This window comes from Salvelinus sp. IW2-2015, linkage group LG22 (genome assembly GCF_002910315.2).
Source record: "Salvelinus sp. IW2-2015 linkage group LG22, ASM291031v2, whole genome shotgun sequence".
In the NCBI taxonomy this organism is placed as follows: domain Eukaryota; kingdom Metazoa; phylum Chordata; class Actinopteri; order Salmoniformes; family Salmonidae; genus Salvelinus; species Salvelinus sp. IW2-2015.
In genome coordinates, this window is record NC_036862.1 from 662,684 (window position 1) to 675,154 (window position 12,471).

A 12,471-nucleotide genomic window follows, 5' to 3' on the forward strand; every position below is an offset into this window, starting at 1 on the left:
GAGAATGCCAAGAGTGTGCAAAGCTGTCATCAAGGCAAAGGATGACTACTTTGAATTACCTAAAATATATTTTGATTTGTTTAAAACTTCTTAGGCCTAGGCGTCTCGACAGTGGGACGGACACCTGTCGACAACTTCCGGTGAAACTGGAGGGCGCGCAATTAAAATAAATAATCATTAAAATGATGGACATTAAACATTTAGATATATACAAGTGTCTTATATTGGTTAAAAGCTTAAAGTCTTGTTCATCTAACTGCATTGTCCAATTTCCAATAGGCTTTACAGTGAAAGCATGTCATGCTATTGTTTGAGGACAACGCCCCACATCAAAATATTTTTCAACCAGCATAGGCTTCATAAAATCACAAATAGCGATTAAATATTAACTTACTTTTTGAAAATCTTCCTCTGATTTGCAATCCAAAGGGTCCCAGCTACAACATGCATGGTCGTTTTGTTAGATAAAATCCTTCTTTATATCCCAGAAAGTCAGTTTAGTTGGCGCCATCGATTTGAGTAATCCACTCGTTCAACGTGCAGAGAAAGGAATCCAAAAAGCTTCCGCTAAACTTTGTTAAAACAGGTCAAAATACATTTCTATTTAATCCTCAGGTACCCTAAAATGTAATTAAACTATAATATATCATACAGAAAGAAGTATGTTCAATAGGAAAGCAAAATTGTGCGAGTCCTTTTCATCACGCGCACTAAGACTGATTTCCAACTCTGACTCCCAGTACTAAAACTCAAAATTCTTCCTCGTTTGGGAAGAAACAAGCCTGAAACCTTGAACAAAGACTGTTGACATCTAGTGGAAGCCATAGCAATTGCAATCTGGGAGCTGGATTTGGTTATCACCCTATTCGTTCCATTGGAAGAGCATGGGCTCTCAAAAAAAMAAMAATTCMGGTTAGTTTGTCTTTGGATTTTCTCYTACCATATCTATTGTGTTATAGTCTCATACATTATTTTAACATTTCTACAAACTTCAAAGTGTTTTCTATCCAATGGTACCNTTTTAACATTTCTACAAACTTCAAAGTGTTTTCTATCCAATGGTACCGATTATATGCATATCCAGGCTTCTGGGCCTGAGTAACAGGCAGTTTAGTTTGGGCACGTCAGTCAGACAGGAAGTGGAGAAAAATAGACCCTAGCCTGAAAGACTTTTTGGGCTACTACATGATTCCATATGTGTTATTTCATAGTGTTGATGTCTTCCCTATTATTGTACAATGTAGAAAATACTTTAAAAAAAGAAAAACCCTTCAACGAGTAGGTGTGTCCAAACTTTTGACTGGTACTGTATCTATTTTTTATTTTTTATTTTATTCAGTCGGGAGAATGAGAGCACGATTCATAAAATACACCAGGTGCAATTTCAAAATGTGGTTGTGCATCAGCAGTTTTTCTCTTGTTATGTAAGTCATGGGCCTTGACCTCTGGGGGGCCCAAATTGATTTTGTCATTCTCACTCAGATATCATATTAACATGGCATAAGTCATTGCAAAATGTGTAGAATTTTAGCTTCAAATGCCAGGGCAATGCCGCCCCTATTTCAATATAATTCCTGTCCTATAGTGGAAATTCTCATTTAGGTTCCACTTCCAAAGAATGACGCAGGCTGCTAATAGCTATTCGAAAATTGGGGTTGGGAATTCTGGCGATTTCTACGGGGAGTGGAGAAATAACAATAAGTAGAGTACTGACAGATGTCGTTGTAGCTATCAAGCATGCTAACCTTATCTACATAGCTARCTAATGTTATCTGTTGTTGCTACAACGTATTCAAAAGATTAGCCAGCTGGCTAGGCTATGACTGGTTCTGGAGCTGGATTTGCCATAAGCATTTATGGAAAACTTCGCCACGGATTGATAGGGGAAAACCAGCATCTTTGACTTTGCCATCTATTGTTATCTCAAGTTTTGGCATGTTCCATAAATTGCGGCCGCAAATCCACCATAGAAATAGAAAGAATAAGATGAAGCTCCGGATATATGAATAGCCTACTGTAACTATTGAATGGTTTGGACTAGAGACATATTTTTCTACATTRTAATGGACACGGTGCAACATTTAATAGGCTGCTGGRAGGCTATGCGGCCGTGCTACAGCAATACAAGGTCAGCCCATGCTCATGCCATGGTTCTCACAGCTAGGGGAAGTAAAATAATAGGCTACAATGACTTTGCTCCAGTGGCATGTATTCATGGATGCCAAGGGAAAAGGCGTCCCCAAATATTTGACCAATACATTTTTTTTTWWATTCTAAAATAATTTCTCTTTCATCTCTCTGTGTTTTTCATAATTTTCCTTCAATTAGCAAGTGGCTGAATCTCACTGCACAATTATGAACTTGAAAATGTATTAATAAACCAATTAGGCACATTTGGGCAGTCTTGATACAACATTTTGAACAGATATRCAATGGTTCATTGGATCAGTCTAAACCTTTGCACATACACTGCTGCCATCTAGTGGCCAAAATAGAAATTGCACCGGGACTGGAATAATTCATTATGGCCCTTCTCTTGCATTTCTAAGATGATGGTACAAAAAATATATGTTTTACCACATCTAATGTGTTACATTCTCCTACATTTCCACAAACTTCAAAGTGTTTCCTTTCAAATGGTATCAAGAATATGCATATCCTTGCTTCAGGTCCTGAGCTACAGGCTGTTAGTTTGGGTATGTCATTTTAGGCAAAAATTTGAGAGAAAAAAATTATCCTTAAGAGGAAGAAACATTGACATTGTAATTTATTATCATGTTTAGTTCATTTATAAGGACTTAGCACAACAAAGTGGAATTATCACCAATAAGCAGTACAATTAGATATACTTGCAATCATTTAGTTTGCTTTTTTGAGAATATTCTTACTTATTCATCAAGTGATGAATAATGCTTCAACTGTTGGCACTAACAACACATAACATTGTGACAGCTTGCCCCATACCCGCTACGGGGCAAGTTGTCACAACTGCTCAGTGTTTATCAGTAATAACTTCATTTTGCAATAAGTAATGAGAAAAGTAGAAGTGCCAATTTTTTGGCAAGACCTTGATCTATTCATCAATATTTAGATTGGTCTTAATAGATATACCAATGCTAAGAAATCTACACTTAAGTGAAAAGTGGGACAACATGTCCCGGTCTCTCCTAAATTAGGCCTCAGGTGAAATTGTCAAAAGCACAAGAGATACTGTTGCATGTGAGTCGATCATATAGAAATATCAAAACAATTGCCTGTCTGTGCCTTTTTCTATATCGAGACACCTGCTGGTAACTCTTAACTGTTTAGGAMAGCTCATGAGGTCTCATATATATATCTGTCGACAAGGTGGGACTCGATTTATGAGGGTTCATGCATACACATAAGAGTAGGAGTAAAATATCTCTATTCCCAGCACTTAGGACCGCTTTTCTACTCTGAGACATTGTGTGGATACAGGCCCAGATCAGCACTTCTATTCATTGAGACAAAGACCAAATAAGTAGACAATGTACAAATGCTTTCGAACTTTATTTTAAACTTATATGAAGAACAGGCACGTACAATAAGGTTGCTAAAGCCAAAAATCTACGGACAAAAACGGCAATGTCTCTGTACCACTCACTTTTAAAGTCATACGACAGAGAAATAAACTGCATTCAGGAAACTTTACCAATATAAGTCTAAAAAAAAAATGTGCTTGTGTATTCAATATTCTGTGAGACTGGAAATTGAAAACCAATGGTCATGCACTCCTAAGTGAGGAGAACTGATCAATACTATTTCATTTCCAAATCGTTGACCTAACATGTACATCAAAACAATTACCCCAATTACCCCAGTTCAATATCTGGAGGGGGGAAAAAACATTTTTTCGAAGTAACATACGTTGTTGTTGTAATATCGCAGAAGGACGTGGCAGTTTCACCAAAACGGATTCCAGCTTTAAAGACATACTTCCAACAAACCATGTACTGAAGAGAGGAATGGTGATGAAACTAGTAAATGTGTGGATACAGTCCCTTTTCAGATCGTTTCTTTTGCCCTTTAAAGCCTTATGGTAACTACATACTGTAGTAACAAAATCCATTAACAGAAAAATACAGGTAGAATTGTAAAACTTTTAAAATACACTAGTTACATTGAATAAGGCTTTCAGGACAAAAAAAATATACGTATTTTACATAATTTCCAACAAAATGATCTGGTCATTCACTGCGCACATTATGTAAGGCAGCATAAAATGTGGGGAAGAGAAGTTAAAAAAWATATATATATAAAAAAAAAAGGACCAATCTCTTCATTTTTAGAACGACCATTCAATGGTGGAGATAAAAACTTGAGTGGTGCAAGAAATATTTGATTAATCTTTGTTTTGAGTTGTCTTAGGGGTTCTTAAAAGCAATGTCTAGATGAGACTTGTATCAMGGTAAACATAGGAAGAAAAACAATAATTATGCGCAACAGTCAATTTATTGGACAAATTAAACAATGGACAACAAATGCTGGCGTGCAGACTTTTATAACAACCAATAACTCATTCAAATGCACCCAGGACYGTACAATACCAGTGTGCTCTACTGCGGTTTCTGCCAGTGTGGTGCAGCATTGTAAAGAAGGCTATGTCTGATCATTATTATTTTGTCTTCTTTTCAGTGGCCAAGGTATCATGGAGTTTTGACACGCACTTTTCAAACTGGTCCATGACCAGCGTTCCGTTCCCGTCAAAGAAAGCCCCCACAGACTTCGTGATCTCTTGCACCCGCGTGTGTTTGGACTTCCCATCTGTGAAGGACACTCTTAGTGTGTACTGGTCATCAAACCTGCAGAGAGTAGAAGTCACAATTTGCTAGGCAGGACTTTTCAAAGTCAAGATAAATTAAAAACATTACCAGGCATTACTCAGAAAATGTGGTAGTCCCAAAAAAACGGCACAAAAAGTAAACCATGAAAAAAAAATACCTTTTCAGACTAGATGAAAGCTGCCAAGTGTGGTCAGGGTCCATGCCAGCTGGGTCCTTCTGGACACAAACAAGGAAGATGTTCTTTTCTTGGTAGGAGGTGTATAAGGTTAGAATGCCCATCATTATGAAATACGTAAGGATCAGTTAGGGAAAACTTGGATATATAAATTCCAGAATCCAATAATGAAAATTTTTGGAAGGACAATTAAGTTACTAAGCCGTGAGAATGTCAATTTGGSCAATAAAAGACTTCGGGTGAGTAATAATAGCCTATCAAAAACATGTTATCAGCATCAGTCTGTTAATCTAAATAAAGAAATACAACTGTAGAGGACTTTAAAGCAATATCCACAGTTGGAATTGTTTTTATAAAAGCAATAAGGCATGTTAGGTTGTAGTACTAAATTACCTCAAACTGTAGGCAATCATGCCATCTTCATACATGTCTGTTACAGTGACGAAGCAGTCATTTCATTATTTTTCCATTAAAAGGATATGATATGACACAGATTGCCAGGACTGGCTTGGACTCAGGGAATGGATAAAGGAAGTCCCAAATTAAAGCTACGATGGCGAAGAGGCAGGAGATTGTGCAAATAAGGAGACGTCCATCTACGAGATTGAAGTTCTCTGCATAACCATACTTCTCCAAGAGGACCTGATGAATGTTGGAAAAATATGATCAAAACATATGTAAAATATCAAAACCATACTTTTTTTTTTTTTTTTTACATAGAAGAGAATGTTGAAACATTTTCCCCCCTCAATGTACTGTATGCAAACCTTCTTCGCTGCATCATCAAGAGAATTCTTGACAGCTGCACCATCCCATTTGTCAATCTTCACAGGTTTCTCATCAATCCTCCACTGAAAGCAAATGACAATGGTCAATAGAATGAGCAACACAGTTCTTGACAGTGTTTCCTCCTGTACCAAACTCATATTGCAGATTACAATTAAGCCTTGTTCACACTGCAGGCCTTTAATGCTCAAATCCATTTTGGACTACTGACTGTCCAAACAGCAAGTTACAAGTGACCATATCGGATGTGTGTGTGTGTTCAGACAGCAGTCATCTGCTGACAAGGCTATGCTAGTTGTCATAGTAACGAGGGGGGTGTGTGCAGTTGTGTAGGCTGATTTGTGGTGGTGCTCGTGCTTTCTATCACTCAGAAGTTATGTAGCAAGCTAAGGTGACAATGCCTGCCATGGATGTTTCCTAGTTGCTTTGAATGTTCAAAATCATAAGGTAAGAACACTTAAAGCCACAAAGGATATAAGATGATCCAACTTTCAAAACTTCCTAGCACATTCACTAATTTGTTTGTAAACAATTAACAAGCTAGTTAGCTACCACACGTTCCTGGAAAACTGTCAACAGAGTGGCTAGAAAGCAACAAGATATGCCAATAACAGTCTAAAAAACACTTGAGCAAAGAATGTCATGCATGTATGTATGTTTTGGCAAAATGGCTCAAGGACAACAAAGTCAAGGTATTGGAGAGGCCATCACAAAGCCCTGACCTCAATCCTATAGAAAATTTGTGGGCAGAACTGAAAAAGTGTGTGCGAGCAAGGAGGCCTACAAACCTGACTCAGTTACACCAGCTCTGTCAGGAGGAATGGGCCAAAATTCACCCAACTTATTGTGGGAAGCTTGTGGAAGGCTACCCGAAAAGTTTGACCCAAGTTAAACTATTTAAAGCCAATGCTACCAAATACTAATTGAGTGTATGTAAACTTCTGACCCTGTCTCTTATACACATCTAGATGTGTATAAGAGACAGACTCTCACCTTCCATAAAAATTAGTGATGCACCGATATTACTTTTTTGTCCGATACCGATATCCAATATTTTTCTTCACAAAAAAACTATACCGATAACCGATATTTAACATTTTAGCGGCCTTTTAAGCATTCTAGTACCTGTCTCTTATACACATCTAGATGTGTATAAGAGACAGACCTAAGACAGGGAATTCTTACTGGGATTCAACGTTCAGGAATTGTGAAAAACTGGGTTTAAATGTAAACTTCTGACTTCAACTGTATCTACACACACACTACCGCTCTAAAGTTTGGGGTTACTTAGAAATGTCCTTGTTTTTGAAAGAAAAGCGCATTTTGTCCATTAAAATAACATCAAATTGATCAGAAATATAGTGTAGACAATGTTGTAAATGACTAATGTAGCTGTAAACGGCAGATTTTTTTATGGAATATCTACATAGGCGTACAGAGGCCCATTATCAGCAACCATCACTCTTCTGTTCCAATGGCACGTTGTGTTAGCTATTTTTATGGACAAAACATTTGCTTTTCTTTCATTTCTAAGTCACCCCAAACTTTTGAACGGTAGTATGTGTGTGTACACACACACACACATCTATACATCAGTGGTGGAAAAAGATCCAAAATGTCAACCAGGATTTCTATGGAACGCCGTTTGGGTCTTTGCGTGTCAAAAAAGATACACGTCAAATAACACTATTTGTTGTGTCAAATAACACAACATAATCTGTTTCAGTAGCTATAGTTAGCTAGCTAACAATATAGCTAGGTGGCTTCATCTAAAATAACCCTAATTTATAAGACAGTTCATACCTGATTAATGGTGGTCGAWCCCATCTATGTAAAGCTAGCCACAATAAGGATTAGCCACAAAAGTGGACTTTGCGGTTAGCCTTCATGGCATAATTCTACTATTTGTATTCATTTGCATCATTGTCAATGACACTTATTTTGAAGGCAAAATGCAAATTCCACTATTGTGCCTAATCGTTATTGTGGCTAGCTTCACAACACAACCCGGTCGAGCCTCACTAGCCAGATGTGAAGCTAGCTGGCTGCTTATAACATTAGCTTTGGGCAACAGGGTTAAGAAGTTGGCTAGGTATTTATTTTCATGAACTGAAGTTACATTTCAATAGGCGAACAACAAGTGGCAACCTAGCTAATACTTACAAGGATTCCTAAATCATTGCTAACAATAATGAAAATGACTGCAGTTTCTACTGGTCATTGTTTTCAGGCTGGTTGTATTGGTGCTAGCTAGGTACCAAGCTAAAGCTAGCTACGCCAGAAGTAGCGATCTAACAAAATATTCTTTATTACCAACTCTGTATTGTAAACACATMATTCGTAGCCGGTGTTTGTTTGCAGACTTTTTTGTACAGCTTTGACAGTGCTACTGTATCTTTTTTGACACGCAAAGACCCAAACGGCATTCCATAGTATGCATGTCGTGAAGCTACAGCAATGCTATTACTGTGTAACTCCGGTAGGGCAACATCTGAAAAATAGCGCACTTGGTAGCGTGTACCGGTGCTCGACCAGTCGGCGAAAGCCAACATCAGCCACGGCAGAGAACGGTTGAATGTCAAGGGCAATGAATTCCATTATCTTGGCTTTAATGGCTTTCGCCTTTTACTTGTCTTGCTAAAATTTTCTTACTCTTTCAAATGACTGCTCGACCGGGCTAGGTTGGGAATGCTTTGTTGCACGTGTAGCGCAAAATTTTACATGCCGTTATTACGTCATGTACCTACATTATATAGGTACGCACGGTAGCTTTGACATCGGTTTTTAACATCGGTGTTAAACTAGACATCAGGCCAATACCGATGTTGGCATTTTTAGCTAATATCGACTGATTCCGATATGTTCACCGATATATCATGCATCCCTAGTATAAATCATTTTAAATTCCTTATTTTAAGCAAAGCAGAAGGCACCATTTTCTTGTTTTTAAAATGTATGCATAGCCATGGGCACACATAAACCCTCAGACATCATTTACAAAATACGCATTTGTCTTTAGTGAGTCCGTCAGATCAGAGGCAGAAGGGATGACCATGTCTTGATAAGTGCGTGAATTGGACCATTTTCCTGTCCTGCTAAGCATTCAAAATGTAACGAGTACTTTTGGGTGTCAGGTATGTATGTAGTAAAAAGTACATTATTTTCTTTAGGAATGTAGTGAAAGTAAAAGTTGTCAAATATTAATAGAAAAGTACAGATACCCCCAAAAAACTACTTAAGTAGTACTTTAAAGTATTTTTACTTGTCTGTCGGACTGCCAGATGGTGAAGTGTGATTCATCACTCCAGAGATTCTTGCCACTCCAGCCGTCTTTTGACATTGCGCATGGTGATCTTAGGCTTGTGTGYGACTGCTCAGCCATGGAAACTAATTTCATGAAGCTCCCGATAAACAGTTCTTGTGCTGACATTGCTTCCAGAGGCAGTTTGGAACTCGGTAGTGAGTGTTGCAACCGAAGACAGACGATTTTCACGCGCTACAGCACCCGGCAGTCCATTTCTGTGAGCTTGTGTGTGTGGCCTACCACTTTACAGCTGAGCCGTTGTTGCTCCTAGACGTTTCCAGTTCACAATAACAGCACGTACAGTTGTTCGGGAACAACTCTAGCAGGGCAGAAATTTTATGAACTGACTTGTTGGAAAAGTGGTATCCTATGACGGTGCCACGTTGAAAGTCACTGAGTTCTTCAGTAAGGCCATTTTTCTGCCTATTTTTGTCTATGGAGATTGCATGGCTGTGTGCTCGAATTTATACACCTGTCAGTAACGGGTGTGGCTGAAATAGCCGAATCCACTAATTTGAAGGGATGTCTACATACTTTTGGATATATAACGTTAGTGTATCTAGCGCGTAGTGCTAACATCGGACTAGCCAACATCAACCAGGAACAATGTTAGCTAGCATGCTAGGCTAGCCATAACTTAGCCAAGTTAGCTAGCTGGTCAAACAGCTTCCCTCACTTCAAAGAAGATCTGCGTTCCTCTTGAAATTACAACATACAAATAACGTTACCACTAAAGGCCACGTTATTTGCATAGCCAATTCCTTTATTTCCTTCTAGCCTTATAAAATAACAGTAGCTTGCTAAAAACTACTGTTAACGTTAGCTTAAGCTCAAAATGAACGGTCTGTCTGATAGACATGCTTGCCGTGGAGTAATACAATATCGGCTAGGCGGCCAACTATTGAAAAAGACCCAAGCACGACAGGTTTAATTACCGATCCCTGTGCCTTATAAATGACGGTGTAAAATAATTCTTACTTTCTCAAGTAGACCATTTTTCCCATTTCTGGCTGCCATCTTTCCTTCCTGTACATTTGCTGTGTGTGACCTGGGACAATGTGATTGGCTAAAATCGTAATTTTAGCAGCCAACCAAATTAACTAGGAACGATGTACGTATACAGAAGTCGTCTGGACGCTTTCATTTATTTTTTATTAACAAATATCACCAAACAAAAGAGGAATAGTCATATGCAAACAAGCATACATACAAACTATTTACATTGCCAGGAATCCTAAACAAACAAATCATATTCATTAATAATACAACAAGTTTGAATTGCCTTTTTGTTTTTCATTTTAGTTCAAGTAGTGCCATTTGTTTAAATTCATTTATAAAGTGAAAAAAGTTAGGTTTTGAATTAGACCATTTGCATTTGTGAATATGAAATGTACCTAATATTATTAGCAGTTGACGGATGCTTAAAACAAACGGTTAAAACAAAGAATGACGATTCAATGGGATAATTCGATTATGCTGAACCGCAGGGAACCTGAACATGGCCCGCGCTGCTCGGTCATGTTGTCAACAAGGCAGCATGATGCGTCAACCAGAAACATACAATATCTCTTTCCATAAAATATATGTAATTWAAAAAAAATCAAAAGCAATCACTTTTGCATGTGAAAAGACAGAAACCAAGTCATAACTCCACGTGCTTAATTACGTCACTTTTGTTTGAGCCTACTTCGCCGTGGGCTTTGATACGGGGCGCCTGGCTCGCGCCCGGGAGGTAGCCCGGTTGCCAAACAAATACAGTCACTGTCAACCAATGCAAAACAAGCATACCCAGGCCCCCAGGCCAGACTAATCAAATCCCCTTATTTTAGCTCGCACTGCCTATAGGTCGTCGACTAACAGGGCAAGCGGCAAAGTCATAAACCCCGCCCATTTCTACAATTGATCTTCTTAATATCTGATTTGAAACCTAACCACACTGATAAACTTATGCCTAACCCTAACCTTAAATTAAGACCAAAAAGCTAATTTTAGTTTTCATGATGTAATCGAGGGGGGACTATGGATCTTTCTCTGTCCTAGTATGTAGGTATGTATGTATGTATGTATGTATGTATGTATCACAGGAGGTTGGTGGCAACTTAATTGGGGAGAACGGGCTTGTGGTAATACTGGAGCGGATGAGTGGAATAGTAATCAACTGAAATTCTAAACTTTGAGCAAGCATATCTCCTGTACCGTTTGAGCTACAGTCATATATGTTTTTACATATATGCATCTCCTCATGAGCAACACGTTTCCCATAAGGACATAGAAGCTCGGCCCATTACATACAACGAGGGGGGAAATTATTGTTATATACGCTGCATAATTTGTGGGGGACGTCATGTTTACTGTTGCCTTGTTTTGACTTTAGCGCTTGCCCATCTAATGGGAACCAGTACCGGGTGGGCTGAGTTTGCACTGGTTTAAAAGTGATTGCATTTGTTTTGTAAACAGGCTGCCTCCCGGCCATGAACCATATACCATAAATAAAGTTAAATGTTATTGGTTACATACACATGGTTAGCAGATGTTAATGCGAGTGTAGCGAAATGCTTGTGCTTCTAGTTCCGACAGTGCAGTAATATCTAACAAGTAATCTAACAATTCCAGTACAACTACCTAATACACATAAATCTAAAGGGATGGAATAAGAATATGTACATATGATTATATGGATGAGCGATGACCGAGAGGCATAAGCAAGATGCAATAGATGGTATAAGATACAGAATATACATATGAGATGAGTAATGTAAGATATGTAAACATTACTAAAGTGGAATTATTTAAAGTGACTAGTGATCAATTTATTAAAGTGGCCAATGATTTGAGTCTGTATGTAGGCAGAAGCCTCTCTGTATTAGTGACGGCTGTTTAACAGTCTGATGGCCTTGAGATAGAAGCTCTTTTTCAGTCTCTCGGTCCCAGCTTTGATGCACCTGTACTGACCTCGCCTTCTGGATGGTAGTGGGGTGAACAGGCAGCGGCTCGGGTGGTTGTTGTCCTTGATAATCTTTTTGGCCTTCCTGTGACATCGGGTGCTGTAGGTGTCCTGGAGGGCATGTAGTTTGCCCCCAGTGATGTGTTGTGCAGACCGCACCACCCTCTGGAGTACCAGGCAGTGGTACAGTCTGACAGAATGCTCTCAATTGTGCATCTGTGAGGGTTTTAGGTGACAATCCAAATTTCTTCAGTCTCCTGAGGTTGAAGAGGTGCTGTTGCGCCTTCTTCACAACACTGTGTGGGTGGACCATTTCAATTTGTCTGTGACGTGTACGCCGAGGAACTTAAACTTTCCACCTTCTCCACTGCTGTCCCGTCGATGTGGATAGGGGGATGCTCCCTCTGCTGTTTCCTGAAGGCCACAATCATCTCCTTTGTTGACGTTGAGTGAGAGG

The 12,471-nt window shown here is 38.9% G+C and overlaps 1 protein-coding gene across 2 annotated transcripts; it reads right to left on the reverse strand.

Moving 5' to 3' along the window:
• Positions 1-4,454: 4,454 nt before the first annotated feature.
• On the reverse strand, positions 4,455-10,157 carry spcs2 (signal peptidase complex subunit 2). Of its 2 annotated transcripts, none has more exons than XM_023966820.2 (5): positions 10,049-10,157; positions 5,748-5,831; positions 5,462-5,622; positions 4,963-5,097; positions 4,455-4,823 (listed from the first exon to the last, which is right to left on the reverse strand). In XM_023966820.2, exons 1-5 carry the CDS (start codon positions 10,085-10,087, stop codon positions 4,637-4,639), a joined length of 606 nt encoding a protein of 201 aa, XP_023822588.1. In that variant the 5' UTR covers positions 10,088-10,157; the 3' UTR covers positions 4,455-4,636. The 2 variants fall into 2 exon arrangements, with proteins under 2 accessions (XP_023822588.1, XP_070290015.1); XM_070433914.1 differs by lacking the exon at positions 10,049-10,157 and adding an exon at positions 9,029-9,246.
• Between the last annotated feature and the right edge of the window lie 2,314 nt (positions 10,158-12,471).